The sequence below is a fragment of the Papio anubis genome, chromosome 4 (assembly GCF_008728515.1).
Source record: "Papio anubis isolate 15944 chromosome 4, Panubis1.0, whole genome shotgun sequence".
NCBI classification, from domain to species: domain Eukaryota; kingdom Metazoa; phylum Chordata; class Mammalia; order Primates; family Cercopithecidae; genus Papio; species Papio anubis.
In genome coordinates, this window is record NC_044979.1 from 92481185 (window position 1) to 92506585 (window position 25401).

At 41.9% G+C, this 25401-nt stretch overlaps 1 protein-coding gene across 1 annotated transcript in view; it reads right to left on the reverse strand.

Annotated features, from left to right (window-relative positions):
* The window catches only part of RAPGEF5 (Rap guanine nucleotide exchange factor 5), a 240670-nt gene extending 233106 nt beyond the window's left edge, over positions 1 to 7564 (reverse strand). Inside the window, exon 1 of the mRNA XM_021935958.2 lies at positions 7243 to 7564. Coding sequence (XP_021791650.2) covers positions 7243 to 7473 — 231 coding nt within the window. The 5' untranslated portion in view covers positions 7474 to 7564. The remainder of the gene's footprint in view (positions 1 to 7242) is intronic.
* Positions 7565 to 25401: the final 17837 nt, after the last annotated feature.

Sequence of the window (25401 nt, forward strand, 5' to 3'; positions counted from 1 at the left end):
GTTCCTAAAGAAAAGATAAATATTTAAGGTGATGAATATCCCAATTACCCTTGATTATATTTATGTATCAAATTATCACATGTACCCTGAAAATATGTATCAATAAAAATAAATAAATGACTGGATCCTGGAAGCCAGTACTGAAGACAGTGGAAAGAGAATGAGCTGTACTTTGCACTAAGACTTGAAATGTTTCCTGCATCTAATTTGTTTCAATACACCGTATGTTGTTATCCTTTCAAAGTTTTAGACAACATGATATTGCAGACAGGCTATGGTCTTTGCAATCAGGTAGTCCTGGGCTCCATTCTTTCTCTGCTGTTTCCTAGATGGTTAGCCATGGGAAGGCTTTTAACCTCTCTGGATTGTAATTTCCTCATACCTCTTCCTTCAGGGGACTATGGAGGTTTCAATCTGAAGAAGACCTGCCACAGTGGCATCTACGGATTTTCCATTAACGAATGATTTATCATAATAATGATTTGCCACAAAAAATTAACTCCTTGATTTTAACTATTTTACCTTTATATAAAATCTTATGATTTCTCAAAAAGTACTTCCAGATCATATATCATTATTGGAATTATCTATGCTCCTAACAAAGATTGTTATGCAGTATTGAGGCAAAAAAATCACAAGTACTCAAAGTCACTACCAGTGACTTATTTCCTACCTTTCCATCTATTGTTAGCTATACAAGTTGCCAATTACTGCCACAACAATTTAAAAGTGCAAGTATGAAATGAAGCCTATTTGTTATGGTCCCAGTATTTAGACATCATCTAAAATACTCACTACATGTTAGGATATCATGTGCTTTTAAAAAATAGAATCCGACATTGCATACGAAAGCAAAAATGTTTGTGTCTAGATTTCTATAAATGTCCATGAAAGTCCATTTGCCTAGAGTAAGCATCCTGCCAGGGACATAATTATTTAAGTTCCAATGTACTCAACACTTTATATTATCTCTATTCTTAGAAAAACCTGATCCACTGTGTATGTCATTACAGAGGAAGAAACTAAGGCTCAGAGAGCTCAGAGAATAACTCATGCAAGGATATCAAGTGATAGCACTGGGATTCAAACCCACTCTGAAGCCACAGCCTGTGTCTTTTCCTGGGATCTAATTATGTCACCAAAGTATGGGGGTTGGGAGGGAAACAAAGAAATAAGTATATAAAATATTAACTTGCCATTCAGTTCCTTTGCTAGAATTCACAAGAAATTAAATGAATCTACAGTTTCTTTTCCTTCTTCCCAAATAAATATTTTTGAAGTTGGCATCCACAGAGCTTTATTTTATCTGTAGCCATAGCTAACATAGTTTTACACCAAGGATCAGGATAGTAGTTTGTCAGCAAGCAGAGGCAGCGAAGTCAATATGTCTCAAATAAGTTCAGCATGTGTCCCTCATATCTGATCTGACTCACCCTTTCTGGCACATGCATGGCTCTCTTAAAGGCCTTTATCTTCTGGCTGCCATAAGCAGATGAGAACAAAGTAAGTTGGGTGAATTCACAAGGTTTTTGGATTGACCTTGATCAAGTGAGCATGGCTGATTTTGCTTATGACACATGAATGCTGTTTTGTTTTTTACTTTTTTTTTTTTTTTTTTGTAGATACACGGTCTTGCTTTGTTGCCCAGGCTGGCCTTGAGCTACTTTTAATTTAAGTAAATATTAGTTACCTTTCACCTATAACCACAATGCTTCTCCCCACTTCCCCTAAACCCAATATGTCAATAATAAACTTCTGTGTGCTCAAATAAAAGTTAAAAGTCTGACATTATTAATGGCATTTATTAACCTCTCTCAGAGTGGTAAGATAATATCAGCAGGTACTATGAGGCTATCACAGTTTACAGTAAATAGACCCTTTGCCCTCTCAATGCACTTGAGGAAAACTAAAGTTAATTCGGAGCATGGACTTGGCTCTATGGAAACAGGATACCTAGATGCAAACCTCCCTTCTGGTACACACTCTGTAACCTTGGGCAAATTACATTTGTGTCTCAGTTTCTTCATCTGTAGAATGCAAATAGCAGCATCTAACTCATAGGCTTGTAGTGTGAGTTGAAGTTTATATCAAAATATGCATGGTACATAATTAAGTGCTATGATGTTAGCCATTGATTTCAACTTAAATACAAAGAATAAATCACATGTTTTGCCTGTAAAATAGGTGCCTAAAATGGCGATACATTGGGCATACTGGTATATAACTTGGATTGGTTTGTATTTCTCAATCAATAAAGTCAAGTTTCTAGCAGAGGAGGGTATTGAGTCAGAGCTAAAGCACTCCAGCTTGGACAAAGGGAAAGGGATACTTTGTTCCTTTTTGAGAGGGAATCATCTGGGCAAAGGGATTATAAAAGAAAAAGAGAGAACCTCATTCAGAGGGCTACCAGCTGTTCTTCCCAGTTTCTCAATTTTGAAGAGCACAGGCCACAAGAACCCTGGCTAGTGAAGGGTGGTTAAGGAGAATTAGACCCTTCTGATGACCAATCCAAAAGCTGGGAATTACTGAAGGTCTTTGGTGAGTAATGTGGCACAATTGGTGAATCATTCTGGCTGCTGTAAATGAAACAGATACGAAGACGTTGAAGACAGTGGCAGAAGCTGCAGAAAACATGAGAGCAGCCAAAGCCTAAAATAAGTCAGTCCCAGCATTTTGACAGTATATATAGAAAAAGGGAATAGCTGTTATAAGTTCTTTTATTAGGGGGAAAATATCAGTCTTAGCAACAACCTGATGAGAATGATTTAAAAAGAAACAAAAAAGTAAGGCTTAGACCATGGGAAAAATAACGCAACCACTAAGAGAGGCAAAAGATCGGGAAATGAACGATTGTCAGTTAAAAAAAAAAAAAAAAATCAATGCTCCTTGAGAAAATGGCTGATTTCAGGGTTTCAGGTCTGGAGCAGCAGAGTATGGACAAGATACACTTAGAATATCTTGTGCCAGAAAAGTAAGAAAGGTATTTGAGTTTACTGGGGCCATTTAAAAAGTATACAGGAGACAAGGACAAACCAAGCACCAAAAAAGTTATTGGCTGAAGTGACAGAAACAAATACATTAAGATTCATAAGTTCTTAATGACACTTAAAAAAGGAAAACTCACTGGTTCTCATTAGAGGTTGTTAAAGCACCAAATTATTACTCTGATAGTTGATAAAAGGAAAAAATTAAGACTTTTCCCTGTCTATCCTGCACATTGCGAATATGAGGGAAAGTTCTTTATAGACAGAATTCCAATTAATAAATGCAAGAAGAATGATGAATTTAGATCATCACCATTTTGCAACCCCTAATGAAAAGGATCTAGGCTACAACCATCTGTGATACTAAAATCATTAAGTAGAAGGCAGACAGCTAAGTGACACTACCTAAACTCACTAATCAATCTTTCCGTCTCAAAAAGAGAGATATCCAGACACTATGTGTCTCATGATGTGATGCAACAGATTTTACACAGCACCATCAATAAAGGTTACTTGTCTTTGAACCTGAATCTAGTCAAACCTCTATATCTAACTGCCAGATCACAGGAAACAGAGAATAGAGGAACAAGCTAAACACCACCACAAGCAATCAGTCCAGACAGTAGGATGTTCTACTGCACAGATGAACCACTCTCTTCTGCAAATTAATGGCATGAAAAAAGGGAGGGGAAGCTGCTATAAAATAAAATAGATTTAAAATCCTAACAACTAAATAGAATATGTGGACCTTGTTTAGCTCCTATTTCCAACAATCGTAAGTAAAAAGACATCTTTGAGAAAATTTGAATATGGAAATTATATGTTTAAATTATTAATATTTTAGGTGTGAAAAAGGCAAAGTTTTGCTGTTGTTTTTAATGTCCTCATCAGGACCGTAAACTGAAAAATTTGTGAGTAAGACCACATGATGTATAGAATTTTGTTTTAAAATACACTAGCCCCTACAAAAGTGTATGAAGGAGGAAAATAAATGAAACAAGACTGGCAAAACGCTAATAACTGTTGAAGTATAGGTGTTCATTATACCATTCTCTCATAATCTCTGTTATACAATGTAAAAAATTAAAGGTTTTGTCAGGAACTCAGGTTGTGCATTACCTTGCTTCTGATTTTTAGCAGGTGGTTAGGGCCCTCCCACAACGTACAACTTAGTCTTTCCCTCATTTGTCCCAAAGAAGTGCAAAGAGTCTTAACCAGTATGCATGCTGAATTCAACACAACTAGAAGTGACTGAACTGAGGAACCAAGGAACTCAGGTATATTAACCAAATGACAGTTTGATTTTTCCTAGTAAGAGATAGCCTACAACATAGTGAGACCCCCAGTCTCTAAAGGAAATAGGAAAAAAAAATTAGCCAGGCATGGTGGTGGGTGCCTGTATCCCAGCAGGAGGCTGAGATGGGAGGGCCGCTTGAGCCCAGAAGGTCGAGGGTACAGTGAGCTGTGATCACACCACTGCACTCCAGCCTAGGTGACAGAGCAAAATCCAGTCTTAAAAAAAAAAAAAAAAAAGCCTACAGTGCACCTGGGTTGTTGAGCAACACAACCCACAAAGAGCTTTGTTAACGTCAGTTGATGTCAGACTGTCCAGGTTTGTGGGAGCCCAGGGGCAGCAGGGACAAGGACCGCACATATTCCTAAATCAGATCTTGGTCAGTATAGGAGATGAAAACTCAACCAACTTATGTAACGCACAAAGCTGAGTCTTTATTAGTGGTAATGAATTTCTGTTAATTTGTCCCTGAAGTCACACAGCTCTAGTCTGGAGGTATGGCCCACGAGACACAAAGCTGAAGGTCTACAAAAAGATCCAAACCACGATTTGTTTGCATTAGCATCACTGCCCAATCCAAGGTGGTTAACCAGACAATACCAGATGCTAACAAGTCACCAACTAACCAGTCTGGTATATATTCTACTTGTATCTCTCTTTCTTTCAAACCCCTTGTGTTTTGGACTATTATGTTTATGCCCCCTACAAAATTCTTATGTTGAAGCCCTAACCCCCAATGCAACATTATTTGGAGATGAGGCCTTTGAGAATTATTTAGGGTTAGACTAAGTCATGATGGTGGGGCCCTCATGATGGGATTAGTGGCCTTATGAGAAGAGGGAGGCCTCTTTTCCTCTGCATATACCAAGGGAAGGCCATGCAAGGATATATGAGAAAGTGGTCATCTGCAGGCCAGGAAGAGGGCGCTCACCAAAAACCAAATCAGCCTACACATTGATCTCAGGTTTCCCAGCATCCCGAACTGTGAGAAAATAAATTTGTGTTGTTTAAGCCACCCAGTCTATGGTATTTTGTTATGACAGCCTGAGCTGCCTAAGATAAGTTCATATTTCACTTGTTTTTGTCCTTCTTTCAACCCCCTTCCTACTCCTCTGATAGGGAAGATTCCAAAATCACAAAGGTGGTTCCAAGGCAGAAGAAAGGGGAAATAAATAGTCAAATAAACAGTCAAAAAAGTATGGGTTTCCAACATTGGAAAAATTGACAATCAATCTTCCTTCAATAAAAACTGGTCATGCACTTCCAAAATGTGTTTGGAAAGTCCCAGAAAGAAGTGATACAGTATTAGAATCAAACAGGGTTAATAAAACACACATTATTTGAGGTAACCACATTCAGAGTACTCAAAAAATAAAACTAAATAGGTATATTGACAGGTATACATCATCATCCCAGGCAGCAAGAAACATAAGTATGAACGCAAATGAATACTACAGATCTATTTATACAGAAACCCTCAGCAATTCTTGTCGCAGATTGCCTGGCGGCCCTCATGTCTTCAGTATTCTGTGCCATGAAAAAGTAACCGTCAAGGATAATAGAAACACAATTTGACCTGATTTTCCCTAGATTCCTGCAAAGTCTATAACTCCGGTTCTTGTTTATTTCAACACCACATCCTGGGGACACATTTCCTCACTTACTTTGCAGGCAATCCTAAATGCCACATGTTAAGGTCACTTGTGGGCAATTCCTAAACTCTCTGGGTCACCGACTTTAAGAATGCCCTATCACACCCAGAGAATCCTCAGAACATCTTCTGAGACGGACCTGGGATGCACCATTTTCCACCTGAGATGGAAAATGCCTAGGAAAAGAGAGATGCGGCCTCGAGAAGCTGAAGACCTACATCAGTTCAGACCCTTCCCTACCCAAAGGCGGGCGCATCAAAACAAGCGGTTATCCCTCGCTCTCAAGTTTACACAAACCCATCTCTGAAAGAGCTAGAAGTCTCCCAGTAATGGATTGTTTTAAGGCAAACAAGACTGCATTTTAAAAAGTACAGCCTAACAGGAAAGAAAGCTACATTGTGGCAGCTTCTCATTAAAGACCACTTAATAATAAATTTTTAAAAGATGAGTAGAAGCCACCAAAGGTGCCGCCAAGCCCTGGTGAGCAGGGAAATCTGAGTAAGTTTGCTCTGTGTCCTGAGGCCCTGGCAGGATCTCCTGGGTGGCTTCTTAAAGATCCCAGGAGACAATCAGCAGACCATCCTGCTTCTCTTAAAAATACAAAACATGCCTGACCTGCTCGGGTCATTAGATGCACTTAGAACCCAATGAGGGACACTCCTTCACCAGGAAATCATATCTGAACACACCATCAGGAAGTCAATATTGAAGGTTCTTGGGGGCGTGCACCCTCCTGCTCAAGAGGGTGTCCAGGAGTATTAAGTGGTGGAGACACCGGAACCCAGGAGCTAGAAGCTCACCCAAGAGCTTCCGACTCCTGGGTCTCCCACTCGGCGGTGGAGGCCACCAAAACCAGTCCCAATGCCCAGAGATTGCAACAGGACCTCCAAAACAAGCACACATGTCGCAGTCGCATGCGTCCTGCAAACTGGATGCCGCTCGTGGGGCCTGAAGCTTGCGGTTGGGACAGGGCTGGCTGGCTGTTGGATGCTGGACACCTGCAGCTTCGCCTCCGAGAAGAGGCAAACGGCTCTTCTTCCGCCGATGCCCAGCCCCACAGCCTGAATCCGGGGGCCCTGGGGTTAAGTCAGGTGCAGCTTGCGGGGGTGGGGGGGGGCGGGGGAAACCGTCGCTCAAGGGGTGGCACCTCAAAACCCCGCCGTCCCGGGCCCCTCTTCAGCCGAGTCCGGCAGAAAGGCGTCCCTTCCGCCACCTCCCCAACTTCCAGACGCCCCCATCAGCGGCCCGGGGGTGGGCGCGGGCTCCACGTGCGCACCGCCCGTGCCCAGTCGGCCAGGGCCGGGCCACTCACCCGGCCCCCAGCGGCGCTCCGCTTCCTCCGCAGCGTGAGCCCGCTCCGCAGCAGCGCCGGCAGGTCCCTCAGCCGCGGCCGCAGCGACGCCGGCGGCTGCTCGCGCTCGGGCTCCCGGGCGCTGGGGCTGCGGCGCAGGGCGCCGTCTGCCGCCACCACTGCTGCCGCGGCGGCTAGGGCCGGGCTCTCGCACGGCGGCTGCATCTTGACGGAGCCCACTGCCATCCTCATGCCCTGACGGCGCTGCGGCGCCGGGGGCTCCTCTCTCTACCGCGCTCGCCTCCGCGCGCCGTCCGCGCCTTCGCCAGGAAGCGAGAGGGCGCGACTGCGGCTCGGGCGCGGGGCGCGCTGCCAGCCGCTGCCCATTGGCGCGCGCCGCGGCCCCCGCGAGGCTCAGCCCCGCGCACCTCCCCCCCCCCCCCCCCCCCTCTCCCCCCCCCCCCCCCCAGGTGCGCCGGCCCCGCCCCGCCCCTCCCCGCCCTTTCGCCTGAGAACTCCGCCTGGGACCTGGCCCCCTCGGATCTCCCAGTCGGGACCCAGGAGGAAGAGGGCACCTTGAGCACCGGCTCATCCACAGGTGCGAAATTCCCAGAATCTCCACCAAGCTCGCTCTTCTACCCTCTCCCCCTGTCCCCCTACCCCTTAGGCTGAAAAGACCTGCTTCGCTTCACTTTTCCGAACAGCCAGGGGTTGACTTGGACCTCAACCAAGTGTGCTGAAGAGTCCGCCCTCCCGCACCTTTTGCACAGCCTGGCCCCTCATCGTAATCTTTACTCCTAGGAGCTGTTTTGGCCAAGGAACTTCAAAATAGGCACGCTACAAGGCAAACACCATGAGGCAGAACTGCTTTGCGCCGACCCTTCTTGGCACACGCATCCCTAAAGGACGAAGGGAGACAACTTTTGTTGGTTATGATCGGTGTTGAGTAGAGTAGCTGCAAGTCTGGTGACCTGAAGGTGAATCTCTGTTAACATGTCAGAACCTGACCTTCCCTGAAAGCCCGCTGCTGTGATGAATGTGCTTGGTGAACTGTAAAGGCCTGCCGTGGTGTGAATCATTGTTTACACCCTTCCAGGAGGCAGGAATTCTGGATCATTGAGAGTGAAACTATTCCAGCAGTGCCTTAAACGCCAGGGAGTGGGAATCTTCACATCCCAGCTCAATCTGTCTTCAACAAGGGCCAGCCAGGGTTTTGACTTCTCATCAATGGGGTGCTGGGATCCCCGTCTTTGTCTAAGACTTACAAAAGTTGAATAAGCTTATTCACATTTTTAAAAAATGACAAGTAAGAATCGTAGGAGGTCAGGGCCCAGAGTTGGTTTACCATTGTGCCCTCAGCCACTCACATGGTAGGTGCTTGGCAAATATATATAAAAACATGCCATGTAACAAAAAAGGAAGAACGAATTGTGACCTCTGCCCTTAAGGAAGGTAAGATTTAACCTAGGAGTAGATAAACATCCAGAAAAACAAAGATATTGCACTTGTACTCTTGCTAATTGCCAAGTAAGTGTAGGTAAGACCACTTCAGGCCACAGGAGAGAGAAATGCTTCTGGCCTGGGATGGGCAAAGCTAAATCCACAAAAGGAAGGAAGTTTAAACTGCACCTTAAGGGTGAGCGGGGAACATTCAACCAGGCAGAAGGGAGGGTAAGTGTCCAAGTAAGGAAGAAAGACATGAGGCCGGGCGTGGTGGCTCACGCCTGTAATCCCAGCTCTTTGGGAGGCCAAGGTGGGTGGATCACAAGGTCAGGAGATCGAGACCATCCTGGCTCACATGGTGAAACCCTGTTTCTCCTAAAAATACAAAAATTACCTGGGCGTGGTGGCGGGCGCCTGTAGTCCCAGCTACTCAGGAGGCTGAGGCAGGAGAATGGCATGAACCCGGGAGGCAGAGCTTGCAGTGAGCTGAGATTGCACCACTGAACTCCAGCCTGGGCAACAGAGCGAGACTCAGTATTGGAAAGGAAAGGAGGGGAGGGGAGGGGAGAAGAAAAGAAAAGAAGAAAGAAAGACATGAGAAAAACACCAAGGTGGTATCACACAGAACTCACTGGGCACTGAAAATATGTCATGCTAGTGAAGGGAAAGATGACATAATGAAGAAGTAAAAGAAAATACCAGAATGGATGATGGTAACACACTGCAGAAGGCCTTAAACCCTGTCACCTTAAGCTGTGTGTGTTAACTGGAAAGGACTTTATAATAGGACTCCATAGTCCATTACAGTTTCCAAATACCCATCACATGCATTTATCCAAGGCTGAAATTGCACTTGTATGTTACCATGTCAGACTCTATCCGTTTTTACAGTGTTAAAATATTGCAGCTCCAGTTGGTAATTGGTCATTATCTTGAGCCCCAGAGTGCCACTTACCCCCATACCTCCAACTTCCCCATGACTAAAGGGTGAACACCTGGCCCACTAGAAGTCCTCCAGGACATTCAGATTAGTGGGTGCTTGTGCCCTATCACCCCTGATGACACCATTGAATCATACCATGAACCTACTCTACTCCAAAATAGAACACATGTTCCGTCTCCTGGTCCAGGTCTTCTCGCCCTGGTCTTCACGCCCCTTCACACAGTTGCTCAATGCAAAGCCAACATTCCATAGATTCTATGGGACAGACCAAGCCTCTAAAGCTCAAGAAGGGCCTTTGGAGAACTGGTTTAGGTTAAGGTGATAAATGACAAATGCCATTTAGCCTCAGGATAAAAATAGGCAAACAACAGGGAATAGTAGGATGTGTACCCAGAAGAGCCATGTCACCGTTTAACTCAAATCAAGCAACCTTTACACTCGCTGTGCCCTGTCTGGAATGAGAGTCCTCTGCAATGCTGTCCAACAGAACTTCCTGCAATGTGCATTTTCTGTTACCTGTTTTGCAGCTACTAGCCACATGTGACTGCTGAGCACTTGAAACATGGCTAGGGTGACTGAGGAACTGAATTTTTAACTTTGTTTAATTTTAATTCATAAAAATTTAGATAGCAGCATATGGCTAGTAGCTACCATATTGGATAGTGCAGTTCTAGAAATCCACATTTCTCTCAGTGTCTTCAGTTTTTAAATTCAAATGTCACTATTTCAGTGAGGCCTTCCATGACCATGTGATTTTAAATTGCAGTCTTTCCTATCCATTCCTGTCTTCATTCTCTTCCCAACGCCCCACAGAGCTTACCACCATCCATATTCCATATATTTTACTTATTTACTTTGCCTATTGTCTGCCTCCCTATGACTAAAATGTGTATGCCATAAGGACAAGGCTTCTTTCCTCCTCTGTTCAGTACCTAGAACACATGAGTTGAATAATTGAATTATTTCATATATGAGAACTAAGTTTTTCAAACAACTTAATCTGGATTTCTATACAAAATCTGATTTTGCAGTATGAAAGCTTATGAAAATGTAAATCATATAAAAATACGTTAGAATGAATAAGATCTACTGCTGGTAGCACAATAGGGTGACTATAGTTAAAAATAATTTACTGTATATTTTTTAATAACTAAAGGAGTGGGATTGGAATGTTCCTAACACAAGGAAATGATCAATGCTTCAGGTGATGGATAGCCCAATGTCCCTGATTTGCTCATTACATATTCTATGCCTGTATCAAAACGTCACATGGACCCCATAAATATGTACAACTATGATTTACCCGTAAGAATAATTATTATTATTTTTTTTTTTTTTGAGATGGAATCTTGCTCTGTCACCAGGCTGGAGTGCAGTGGCACGATCTTGGCTCACTGCAACCTCTGCCTCCTGGGTTCAAGCAATTCTCATGCCTCAGCCTCCCAAGTAGCTGGGATTATAGGCACGCACCACCATACCCAGCTAATTTTTGTATTTTTAGTAGAGATGGGGTCTCACCATATTGGCCAGGGTGGTCGTGATCTCCTGACCTCATCGTCCACCCGCCTTGGCCTCCCAAAGTGCTAGGATTACAGGCATGGGCCACTGCGCCTGACCAAAAAATAAAGTTTCAATGTAAATCATATTTGTGCCAAACCACACAAATCAATGAGATCACTTGCCAGCCATTTGCAATTTTTCCTAGAGGATGGGGTACCAGAGCTGAATTTTACTTAAGAGAATGAGATCATCAAAGTCAAAGTGTGTGTAAAGACCCATGTGAGAAAACACAAATTTTAAGGGCTATTGGCAGGATAGGGAAATTGGAGAACAGGAAGATAGCTCTGACAATGAGCTAGCTACAAAGTGATGAGGGCCTGAATTCACTGTGGCAATGGAAACAGAAATGAGGGGTTAGATGTTAGACAGTACAAAAGAAGACTCCTCGGGCATCGGAGCAGTAGAAAAATATTTCAGATGGTATTGTGGATTATATTGTCCAAAAATGGACAGTTCAGCATCTCCTATCTCCCAGGCTCTTCTGCAATGTGATCTTGCCACTCCCCCATAAAGAAATAGAGTTTCTTTCTCCATCCCTTTGAATTTGAGCAGACTTTGTAATATAGGAGTTAAGAAGAAATCACTTAGGCAAATAGTGAGGGTATGGGAGTCCTTGGTAAAACTTTCCTTTATAATGAAAAGCAGTACCAAATCATTTTCCAACAAAGAGCAATCTACAAAGTTGAGCTGCAGATACAGACAAGCAAGCTGGGAGCTTGCAGGGGTGAATGCCAGCAGGAACTAGAGTCTAAACATGTTCAAGATGGCGGCTCCATCTTCCCTTTTCTCCTAGCCATGTGTACAGTGAGGAGCAGACAAGATGGTGCAGGCCAAAGCAAGAATTCATTTGCATAATAAGATTCACATGGGGTGACCAGTCTTCCCCATATGCTGTGTAAACATCACACCTGATTGAACCAATCTGTGAGCCCTAGGTAAATCAGACACTGCCGCCTCAAGCCAAACTATCAAATCCGGCACATCCACCACCAGCCAGTCTTTTCTGCTGGGAAGACCACCCCCCATCCCCCTATAGAGAGAGCAATTTTTCTTTCTCTTCTCTCCTGCTATTAAACCTCCACTCCTAAACCCCTCATGTGTGTTCGTGTCCTAAATTTTCCTGGCACAAGAGGACGAACCCCGGATATATACCCGAGACTGTGTAGCCGTTTCACTTATGAATGATTTGGCCAATAGAATAAATAGAGGTGACTTCACCTGTTCTGTAAATAGCCTTTGGTTGGCCTGGCAGCTTCCACTTCCTGCTGTCTTGGATTGCTTGGTCTTGGGATGTACCTACTCAGAACCTAGCCTCCTTGCAGGGAGAAGCCCAAGCCACATGGAAGCCCTGTAGAGGTGATCTGGCAGCTGAGCTCCCAGTAAACAACCAACATGAATTCCTGCCAATTTGGGAGCTACTTTGAACACAGTCCAGCTGAGCCTTCAGATGACTTCTGTACTAGTCATGTCTGACTGCAACCATAGGTAAGGAGCTCAAGAAAGAACTACCTAGCTAAGCCCCATCAACCCACCAAACTGTGAGAGATGATAAAGTGTTTGAAGCCACTAAGTCTAGAGGTATTTGTTACATAACCATAGATGACCAGGACCCATGGCTCGAAAAATGTGAAGAACATACTTCGTTGTGAATGAAAAGGATGGAAATTCATATTCATTTTTGTACGTGAATGAAGAAACTCTGGAAACTTTTTCAAGTCACTGGAATTGGGCATGTGGGGAAAGAAAAGGTGGGAGATTTTTCATGTACCACTTTTTATATTTTTTTGTTTTTCAGAATATGGGAATATATTACCTATTTTTAAAAATAAAAATTTTTTAAATGGCTCCAGATTTAGAGAAGTCAAAGAGGTAGGGGAAACTGGTTTCGAGGGTTTCATTTTATATAGCAGTTATACCAACTAAAGGGTGCTCAGATGAAATTCCCACCAGCAAGAGAAGGAGGTGAGCTAGAACTGAAAAGAAAAGACTGGAGAGAGACAAGCAAGCTGGGAGTTTGCACTAGTCAATGCCAGCAGGACATAGGGTCTAGACATGTTCAAGATGGCGGCTCCATCTTCTCTTCCCTGCTAGCCATGTGTTCAAAATCACAATGGTAAACAGTGGAGCTAGACCAGGGTGCTCAAGGGATAGAGGAGAAGCGGGGACACTCTGTCCTTTGCTAAGCTTGAAGAACATGCTGCAGGTGACCTTCCATCCCCCATTGTATGGAATTTGGGGCACTGACTCTTATGGCTTCTCTCATTTAATTTTTGTGTTCTTGTATAATTACTAAGAATGCCAAGGAAACCATCTGTGAGCTGGTCTTTCCCTTGTTCCATGCCCTCCCTACCTGTCTTCTGATAAATGTATAGAATGCACATCAGCCTAATGAGTCTCCCAACACCACAGCTGTTAGGATTTTGATGAGTCCTCTTTGGAATGCATCTCTTCCCAACGTCTCCCATTTTTAAATTTACCCCCATTCAAGATGTTGTGCACTGGTTTAACAGCTCTCAAAAACAGAAAACTTGCATATAATTTTGTCTGCCTATTCAACCCTGCCAATCCTCCAGCATGTAATCACCAAAATGGATTAAATATGAGCACAACCTTCCCAAGGTCTAAGCTGATTTTGAGGGTTTAGTTTTATATATATATATATATAAAATATATATATATATATGGCAGTTATACCAACTAAACTAAAGGGTGCCCAGATGAAACTTCAACCAGCAAGAAGAGGACGTGAGTTAGAACTGAAGAGAAAGGACCAGAGAGAGAGAGATGCCAGTGTTCAAAATCATGATGGTAAACAGTGGAGCTAGACCAGGGTGCTCAGGGAATAGGGAAGTAGCAGGGACACTCTGTCCTTGCTAAGCTTGAAGAACATGCTGCAGGTGACTTTCCGTCCCCAGTTGTTTGGAATTTCAGGCGGTGACTCTTATGGCTTCTCTCATTTAATTTTTGTGGTTTCTCTCATTTAATTTTAAGAGAGCAAAAAGCAGATCCTTACAGGAGAAACCCAAGTCTTCCCGTGCTGCCTCTGCTGAGAATGCCAGACAGAACAGTTTGAGTACTTGATACTAACTCTATTTTTATGTTTTCTTATGGAATGAATATGCAATTGAGAGAAATGTAGCAAAATAAGGAAACATGTTTCCAACCTAAAAATGTTAAGCCTTATTCATTTTATTTCTGTTTTCAAGAATCATAAATGTAACTATCTGCTATCAGACTGTTCATGACAAACCTGTGTGACACTGTGCTATTATTTTTGTAGTTCATCATGCACTATGCATCATGCAAATATCCCCCTTGGGGATGATAAACCGTCTTTATATTATTTGCATTGGTGGCCCCAGCCAGAGACAGTGGCTGACAGGCATGGGTGCCAGATGGGGGTTCCTCCCTATAAGTTCATCTTCTACTCGTTCACTAATAATCTTTAAAAAAAAAAAAAAAGTATGTCTGTTCATGCCATTTCATATGCTATATACTACTACCATCCTGGAAATTTCTTTTATAAAGTCAGTTGTGCAAATTCACCAGGCCCTTTAGTAGATTTTGAAAAAAAATAAAATAAAATCTGTATGGTTGAATGCCCAAGAAGACAGAGGAAAAGGGTGATAAGAGAACTACCTTAACCAATAGACAGCAAGAAAGCCAAGACAATCTTATCCCTTCTGTGCTTGTGGAAATCTACTCATCTTTACACAGATCAAACAGTATCTCCTCCTAGAAGCCCTCTCTGTTCTTTCCATTTAGGATTAATCTTTCTGTGGTAAACCTGTGTTTACCTAAAATTATGATTCCATGTTTACCACCTGTGTTATCATAGTCTATCTCTGCATTTGAATTAAGTCAGATTTTCCCATTTCACCAATGCAAGATTATAAACCCTTTGAGGGCAGAAATTATTCTTTTTTGTATTTTCCTCTAGTATCTAATACAGTGGCTACCATATAGTAGATTATAAGCAAATAAATGCACGCATGAATGAATGCTGGGTGGATGAACAAATAAATGAACAAAATCATGATTAGCTAAACACTGCAATCCTAAGTTAAGGAAAGCAAGACAGAGGTCTCAGCAGATGCAGAGTCTCTGAGGTTGTAGGAAAGTACATTATCCCATGGGTGATGGGAGGCTATAAATGGACACCAGATGGTGGCATGTTCAGATCAGCAGGGAAGGAAGATGATTTTAGCATCAATATGTAAAGTGCTTTAGAATAGGGAGACACTGAAAGCTGGGCAGCCGGCAAAGCAGGTTACAGGATCCCAGGCATGAAGTATTAAAATGGTAATCCATAAGATCAAGTTCATGGAAGCTGCTTCTGTGGTTTCTTTTGCTGTTTGTGTCAGTGCATTCTGTGTACAGAATTTCTGTGCTAATTAAATGAAGTGGTGTTTGTAACACTGTTTGCAAACTTTAAAGCTCTACACAGATAGCACTGCCTTTCTTACAGGATTGAAAGAGAAGGGGCAAATGAAATGATGCCCTGGATAAATCAAGGCCTGGACCAGGAAAATAGGAGAGAAGAGAGTGGAAAAGGAAACAAGGATTCAAAGTCATGCCCACACAGAAATTAGAAACCTTTAAGAATATGCTTCTCCTCTGTCTGTGAATGTTAAGCATCTGTAGCATTGATCCAAGCTAAATACAGAATGAGCTGTGAGCAAACCTGTCTTAGAGGGTACTGGCAACATTACATGAGCTCAGATTGGCTTTTGAAGATCTTGATCAGAAGATATAAATCTGGGCCGAAGTACACCGAGAATAGCAGAAGGTGTCCCAAGTTCTAAACATAAAGAAGCCTTTAGCTTATAGTAGATGACAGCACTCAAGGAATGACAAGGGAGTTGTTTTCAAATATTTTGAATATGTTGAAAAAGAATTGGACTCATTCTATGTAAAGACCAAAGTGGGAAACTACAGAGAAAAAAGTTTCTTCTCAACATAATAAGGGTTTTTCTATCCATTGAAAGTCCTTTTTGAACCTGGAGTGGTCCCCTTCCTTGCAAAATGAGAAGCTTAGGCAGGATTTGATGGGATTTTGTTTCATCAGATGAAGGATTGGACTAAATGACCTGTAATGTCATTTCTAATCAAAGATTCAGTTATTTCACTGGCCCTGGTATATACTGAAGTGGCTACAGGGCAGGGATTCTCAGACAGTGAGAATCCTGTCAGGGGTTTCCCGAGGGTCCTAGTAATACTAAAATGTTACTTTCCCCCTTTTCTCTCATTCTCTCGTAAGTATACATTGGTGTTTTCCAGAGGCTAAAAACGTTGGATGTGGCAAAAGATAGAGTGTAGGACCAGATACGAGAATCTAGCTGCTTCTCTTAAGCCAGACATTTAAAGAAATTAGCAAAAATGTAAAACAATGCCAGCCCTCTCACTACATTTTGTTTTGTTTTGGAAAACAGTTATTTTTCATAAAACATATTTATAACAACACATAATCGGTTCATTTATTAAATAAATATTTTGAAGAAATGTCTCAGTTTTAAACTTTAATATGATAAGCATTCATAGATACAGCTGTAACCCACGTAGATAAAAACTCTTCAGGGTTCTATATAATTTAAGAGTGTAGAGGGGTCTTGAGACCAAAAAATTTGAGAACTGCTATTACAGGGCATGGTTAAAAAAATTATCTCTGATACTAGGAAAGGAGGGAGATCTAAACAGGTTGAAAAGCTTTCTGCCTTCCCCACTTCCCAGCTACCTTCATGGAGCTAATATCACTTTTATCCTGACACAGAACTAGTGACTTCCTCAAAGGTAGGTACTCTGCAGACCTAGGGTGGTAAAATAGAACACCCATGCTCTGGCATCAGATAGGCCTAGGTTCAAAACCAGGTCTTTCCACCTTCTAAGGTATGTGCCCTCAAATTACTTGGTCTGAGCTTCTACCTTCTGTTCTAACACCTATACAACCAGGTTGTTGAGAAGATTAGACAAAATATGTGCAAAGACTCTCATCAGTGAGGTGGCTTGTAAACTATAGCCAGTGCTCTTTTTGGCATCATGTTGTCTCCATGTTGGTGGTGCTGTAGTTATTTAATTCCCAGTGAGTCCCAGGGAAGCCGCATAACCTGATGAATGAACCATGGTCCAGATATGATTTTCATCAACTTTCCATTGCCACATATTCCCCACTCTAGGCAAACTCCAAATCTTCTGATGGGTTATTCTTGAAGCACCTTGTTTACTGCCAATCATCAAAGTATAACTTTTTCATCCTTTATAGTCTAAATACACTTGTAGGGAAGTCGAACAGACATTGAACATAGAGTTGAAAACCCTGAATCGAATCTTACATTTATGATTTATTAGCTCTGTGACTTTAGCCAAACAATTCACCTCTCTGACCCTATTTCCTTATCTGTAAAATAGAGATAATAAAATCCAACCTTCAGGTGGTTCTGAAGGCTAAACGATGCCTATGAATGCCTATGATAGTTAACCCTGCTAACCATCAGAATATGCATAAGTGTCAGTGGCTATTAATAAATCTCACCTCTTCTATGTTCAGAAGTGGTGGAAAAGAAAAAAAGAATCCACATTGAATATTTAATCAAAATTATCTCCAAACACACATATATACACATTTATTGGATAGTCATATGAAATTTGCATATGTTTTTACAAACACGCAAACTCTGTGAATGGTTTTGGTCAATCTCCCAAATTTGTTTTCCTGTTCTTCAGCTTTATATCAAGCCCAATAAAGTGAAACACTAAAGCTTATGTAAGTGCTTTGTTTATAAATAAACCTACTTGAAAGAGGTAATATTGGTAAGAAAAGCAATGAATAACTTTCTTTTTGAAAATTTAAATGTGACACTCTTCTGATTCTGTCTCTACAACCGGGTCCCTAGAGAGCGAGGGTTAAAGGAAGAGACACTTGAAGGGGTAATAATTCCTAATTGCTATTAACAGAGCTGAATCTGTTATCTTCAGGTGCTCTATTATGTCCATTCATTCAGAAATGGGAAAAGCTGGCTGGGCACGGTGGCTCACGCCTGTGAGTGGCTCCCAGAACTTTGGGAGGCCTAGGTGGGCGGATTATTGAGGTCAGGAGTTTGAGATCAGCCTGGCCAACATGGTGAAACCCTATCTCTACTAAAAATACAAAAATTAGCCAGGTGTGGTGGCACGCACTTGTAGTCCCAGCTACTCAGGAGGCTGAGGTGGGAGGATCATTTGAGCTTGGGAGGCAGAGGCTGCAGTGAGCCAAGATCATATCACTGCACTCCAGCCTGGGCAACAGAGTGAGACTCTGTCTCGGAAAAAAAAAAAAAAAAAGTGGGAAAAGATGTTGATCATAAAGTTTCTGTTTATTCCAGGTGAAATGTCAAAACCTTATGGTTATGGCTGAGAGAGTTTGACTCAGTTCTCCAGTCCATTCAGAGAGAGCTAGTCCCCTGGGGTATCTGCATATTTGTTATCTTTGACTCCTCTTTGGCTGTAAACTTCTGACTGGCGTCATCCTTTCTGAATATTACTTTATAGAATAGTTTTCTGCATAGTGGGCATTACATGGATCTGTAATTACATGATTCCAGATAAAAACTGATAGTTTAACGTTTCTAATATGTAGATTGTAACATTCTTTCAGATACCTTGTATAATGCCAAAAATAGAATTTTGTACTTATTTAAACAGGAGACTCGGGACTTAGTGGTTGTAAAGTTTTAATAGTTTTTCTCAGGGTATATGGACAAGATACATTTTTAGGTCTCTATAGTGTAGACATTAGAATAGAACATGAAATAAATTCAAGAGTCCATGCAATCATAGAAAAGGCTTGGAAACGTTGTTGTTTTATCTTATTTCCCTTCTTTGTTACCATATTTCCTTACAGTTTCTAATTATAAATGAGCAGTGCTATTGTATGGTAGTCTCTGGAGCCATACTGGCTGGATTCAAATCCTCCTTCTGCCTTTGACCAGTCATGAGATGTTTAATGGGCCACATCCTTGGAATCAGTTCTCTCATTTGTAAAATTGGAATGATTTTAGGAGCTGCCTCACAGAATCATTGTGGGAATAAATGGGTCATTATTTGTCAAGCACTTAGAATGGAGCTGGCACAGTCAGTATAAGTGTGTTAGAGATTATCTTCATCATTCCTTTCAGTCTGGAGTCCATAGGCTTTACAGGGTCTGGGAGCCTCCTTACATGAAAAATGCCTGTGTACTTTTCTGGTGAAAATATACAGGCTTCATCAGACTTTCAAAGTAAGCAGTCTAATAAGGAAATCTTCTGAGACCTACAGTACTTGGGGCAGAGCCTACCTTCCTAAATGTGAGCATGTATAGACAGACCAAAAACGAGACAGATGTTAAGTTGCCTTGTTTACACTACGAGGCGTTTATTGTGAATTCAACTACAATGCAAAGGACTGCTCTTTATCTTAGAGAATATCTAACTAGTAGAAATGGACATTCCCCAGCACCACCAAAAGACACAAACCTGAAAATGAGCAAAGGTCACATTCCACACCAGTGTTTGTGAAGTGGACCAATATCTTCTGGCAAGGGGATTTTGGGAGGGATTGGAGGCAGTCATTTGGGGAAAGGACAATTCTAATGGAATTCCAACACATCTGTTTATGCTCAAATCTTAAAAATACCCTGAAGAAGAAACAATCAGCACAGGATCAGATGCCAGAGGTAAAATGGGAGGGGAGAAAATACCCAGATAAAACATTTGCAGGAGGAAACTTTATTTTTTGTTTGAATTTTGCATTTGTCTTTCTAAGGCAGCACAGATCCTCCATGAGAAGAAAAACAGATGGGATGGCAGCATTTTGTGGCTGTCTTCTGGAGCATTTACTAGAGAATTCACGGCTCCTTATAGTTACTGACGGGTATGCATTTGGATGAATTTTCTGCCATGACAACAGGTAATCCTCATAAAATTTCAGTCCCTAACAAGAGGGCAGAGATGTTGCTTTTCTAGCCTTTCTGCCTTTGAGTTTGCATATTAATAGCCTTGAATAGCTACTCAGGGTTCTAAATAATTGAAACTGCCTTGCTTGAAATCTACTTTATGATTGTTGCTTTAAAAGTGACTAATTCTTGGCGGGGCACAGTGGCTTATGCCTGTAATCCCAGCACTCTGGGAGGCCGAAGTAGTAGATCACCTGAGGTCAGGAGTTCGAGACCAACCTGGCCAACATGGTGAAACCCCATCTCTGCTAAAAAAAAATACAAAAATTAGCCAGGCACGGTGATGGGCGCCTGTAGTCCCAGCTACTCGGGAGGCTGAAGCAAGCGAATCCCTTGAACCCAGGAGGTGAAGGTTGCAGTGAGCCAAGATCACACCACTGCACTCCAGCCTGGGCAACAGAGCAAGACTCCATCTCAAAAAAAAAAAAAAAAAAAAAAAAAAGAAAGAAAGAAAGAAAGAAAGAGAGAAAGAAAATAAAAACAAAAAGAAAGATTAATTATTTATTTTCCCTGGACAATTTTGACAGCTTCCTGCAATGGGTCTTATGTGCTTGAAAATCTCACTGTTGGTCCTCATTAGATATCTATAGAATCAAACTAAATATGATGCCGATTTTGCCTTAAGGAAGATATCAATATTTAATGTTCTTTTTTTTTCTTTCTGGTTTAATCATCGATCATGCCTTGTAATCAAATAATCAATATTTATAGAACATCAGGAAACAGGAGGCAGAGTTACCTGGAATATTAAGAACTAAGATCAGGACAACTTGGAGGTATAACAGTGACAGGCTGTGAAACAACCTACGCTACAAAATAGTCAAAACAGGAATGGAAAGGAAAGGCAGAGCTGAGACCTATTGAAGCAAAATCCCAGAAGATGATGATATGGGACAGAGGAGATGAAAGAAAGGATTCAGGCGAAGGTGATACTCGCTCTTCATAAGCTGTCCAATGCAGTCCTGGTGTTCAGTGCTTTTGTCAAGAATAATAAGATCATATCAATCTTCAGTGTCAACAGACTCATTTGACATCATTAAAATCAAACAAAAACAAATAAGCACTTTTAAATTTTGGAAAACAAACTCTGGAAAACTGAACAAGGAATTTTGTGCTTCACCATTCACTGCTGACTCCTTTTGCATCAGGTCCAAACTAATACCCCAACAGATTGATAGGTGAAATTATCCTACTGAACATGTTTCAAAGACAGACAGGATTAAGACCCTTATCTTTTCACAGAATGGCCTACTTCAAAGGAAGTCCATTCAAATGTAATAGCTGCATTTACATGGGTTAGTAGATTTACCCAGGGCCTATTTGAAATCTTCCCTCCATATAATATTTTAATCAATGCATAGGCTTTTCTGAATTATTAGAGTGAGAATAACAGAGTAACACGCACTTTTATTTCCTTTTTACTGGCAAATGAGCAGAAGGCAAATAGATTGCCTGAGATACACAGAGTGAGTCTGCCACAGTCCTTTAATTGTGGTTCTGGCTTTTATCCCTATGCTGAAGGCCATGCAGCACTAACTGCTGATTAAAAACTAAGATGGTGGAGCCCTGAACCTTTCCTGTAAATCCCCTAAGCCGGCAATACTTCTTAGGATTTACACACTAATATAAGAGATTCACAAAAGACACAACAGAGACAGCTTCTGTGATAAAACCTTTCCAGAAGAGGCAAGGTGAGTGATCTTCCTGGCGAAACCTCTGAGGAGGTTCAATGCGTGGTCAGGTTAGGTTTCACTAATGCACTTCTCTGGAGGTTTCACCCAGAGCTGTCCTCATTCCAAACCTCCAGGGCTTGTGTGTAAACAGTTTGCAGAGGGTTAAGGTAGCCCAGAATGCTGAAAGTTACCTAACTTGGAGTGTCCACAGCATTGTTCTGAGTGGTCTCTGAGAAGACCTAAACCTTCTGACACTCACTATGTCAAACTCAAAGGAGAACAGGTTGAGGGGCAGTGATGCTTAGCCAGAGCTTTACTGCACACATCGGACTGCTTGTATCACTCCTAAGAAGTGTTGTCTATCACAGTCCAGTGACAGAGTCAATCCCTGGACAAACCAAACCTCACAAAAGTTATTGCAGCAGCTCCATAAGGAAATATATGGCTCAGCCACAAGACAACATATTAAAATCATACAACACTGATGCAAATACATTTACCCAAAATATAGATATGATGCAAGAGTATGAGCTAATGAAAGTCAATAGGCATTGAAGGGATTAGGCTTTCATGTTTACAGAAGAAAAAATGCAGAGTGGTGGATTTGAGGCAAAGATATTTACATGAGGCAAAGAACAGGACTGTCAGAGCACCCTTCCCTGTAGGCAGAGGCTACAAGAGTTCACCAGAGGATAGACTACTTACTATAGAAAGAACACAGTGCAGTGTATCAACTCATTAAAGTAGAAACAGCAGGAGCAAGAGCCGCATCTTTTTTCTTTCTATTTTTTATTTTTTTAAAAAATATTTTTAGGCAGGGTCTCGCTCTGTCACCTAGGCTGGAATGCAGTGACACAATCATGGCTCACTATAACCCTATAATCTCTGCACCCTACCCCTGACCGCTGGGCTCGAGCAAACCTCCTACCACTGCCTCCCGAAGAGCTGGGACCACTGGCGTGCTATTTTTTTGTATTTTTAGTAGAGATGGGGTTTTGCTGTGCTGCCCAGCCTGGTCTCGAACTCCTGAGCTCAAGTGATCCACCCTCCTCGGCCTCCCAAAGTGCTGGGATTACAGGCATGAGCTACTGCACCCAGCCAAGAACAGCATCTTTAAAATGGAAGCTTCGTGTACACATATGGGCAGCCAGAAAGCAGGTTTCTTAGTTCTAATTCCTCCAACCTTTTCACACCCTGAAATAAGAATTTCAGAGCTAGTAGTTTACTCGGGAGGTGCTCCTAAGAACACCAATAGAAGAGTGGACAACTTCAACATGATTAGAGAGGGAAGCCAATAAAAGGTTCATTATTAAGAAAGCTACAACTTGGGTAAATGAAGCTTAACCCTGCTAGAGAACACTGGAAGCCATTGTAGGTTTATCAGAGCTACCCCATTTGAGGGTGGGGGGAGCTGAGGTGTTTATATTTCCACGCCCATCTGTCATTGGGCATCAATTCTCTGGCACATCCAGCCTGCTCTGAGCACTGGTAGAGCAGGTTTCAGCCACCAGAAAAAAATCCTTCCACATGCAGAGATGTGATGCTGGCAGTTTAAAGTCTGGCTGGGATGTGCTACAGAGATGGGGCCCCGAAGAGATATGGACAGGACACTGACGGGATCTACCACACAGGTCTTCCTCAGAAAATCCACTAGGTATCAGGCTAGGAGTCAGAGTTGAGGCAGGGAGAAACATGCTCTTTCTCCAAAGTATATTTTTCTCCCATTTACTTCTGGCAGATACCCACTTCCAATTTTCTGAATTTGCATGACTGAAAAGAGGCTAAGGTCCAAAGGAAGAAAGGTGTAATTGTTTGTGGACAGCAGAATATGCCACGCCACAATATGCCCCTTGGGTATAAGGATTATTTTAAGCTAAAGACACTTCAAAAACCAGTGTGTACAAGAAGGGCTCTCTGGCCCTCCCCTTTTTCTTCCTGAAAGCAGGAGATAAAACTCCCACATGAAAACTGTCCTCCCTATACCAGAAGGAAAGTAACATTCTTATCCTCAAGGACCGGAAGTTAAAACTGAGAGAAATCAGCACAAACAAACCTTTTTAAACTAACTGTTATCTTCCTAGCCATTTCTCTATGATTAACTTCCCTCTTCTCAGCCCCTTTGTCTTATCACCTTTTTATAATTTACTAGTCTTTGTCCAGTTCAGTATATAAGCATTCAATTCTAACTGCTTTTGGGGGGTCATTTCCTTATAAGCGTTCCTCTTTCATAAAACATAAATATTTATATATTATAAATAAAATGTTTTTCTCTTGTTATTCTGTCTTTTGCTATGGGGGTACAGTTGAGAGCTTGGAGGGGTAGAAAGAAAAGGATTTTTTTCCTTCCCTACATAACAAAATATTACAGATGGGGTGACTTAAGCAACAGAAATTTATTTTCTCATAGTTCTGGATGCTAAAAGTACAGATTAAGGTGTCAGCAGGTTTGATTTCTCCAGAAGTCACTCTCCTTGGCTTGTCAATGACCACCTTCTCACCATCTCCTCACATGACCCTTACCCTGGTGTTTCTATGTATGCCCAAATTTCCTCTTCTTATATAGACAGCTATCAGATTGGATTGGGGCCCACCCATACGACCTCATTTAACCTTAGTTACCTCTTTAAAGACCCCATTTCCAAATACACTCACATTCAGAGGCACTGGGGGTTAGGAGTTCAATATATCAATTTGGGAGGGATACAATTCAGTCCATAACAGAGAGCAATTAGCACATTCATTCATGCATTTAGATTTAGATTCATGCATATTTAGATTCATGCATATTTCTGTGATGAAAGAAAAAATGTGTATTAACTAGGTCCAAATAAACAATTAGCGTTGACAGTAAAAATACATACAGAACTGTAGCTGTTGTCTGAAGTTGAAAGAAACCTTTTATGAGTTCCTGAAGACCCCAATCCTTGATGTGAGGACCATCTGTAATAAGACCCCCTGGTGTTTGGTGACTCTTGGTCCTACTCTATTAAATCTCATGTATGATTTGTGAAAGTTCAATAACAGCAAGAACTAACCTCTACTGAGTGCCTCTTATGCATCAGGTGCTGTGCTAAGCAATCCATATCAATTAAGTGATTCTTTTACTTGGGTACTAAATAATTAATATTTAACAGATGAGAAAACTGAGTTTTGCAGAGGCAAAGTAACTGAATGTTTAGGTCTTTATTAAAGCAAATGAACTCGTCTCCTATCTCACAGTAATACAAATACAAGCTTTACAAATACTGCAAATTTTATGTTTAATTCAATAAATATTTAAGGTGAACCTAGTAAGAAATGATCTCAGCCTTGGAGGAAGGCAGGAAAAATGGGGTAATTTATAAGACTCTGGGTCTGTCTCCAAGAGGCTGACTCTAATAGGCCTCTAGACTGTAATAGGGAGAAATAGGCCAATAGACTGTAATAGAGAGAAAGCAGAAATGTGCTAGGTAAGAGGGAGATGTAATACAACCAACTACAGTTCATGGCTTCACGAGAACTCAGGCAAAGAAGGTATAAGTCCCAGTAGGGAGAGTACAGGAAAGCTTGAAGAGGCAATTGACACTTGAGCATGTGAAGTGCAGAATGGGGCACTG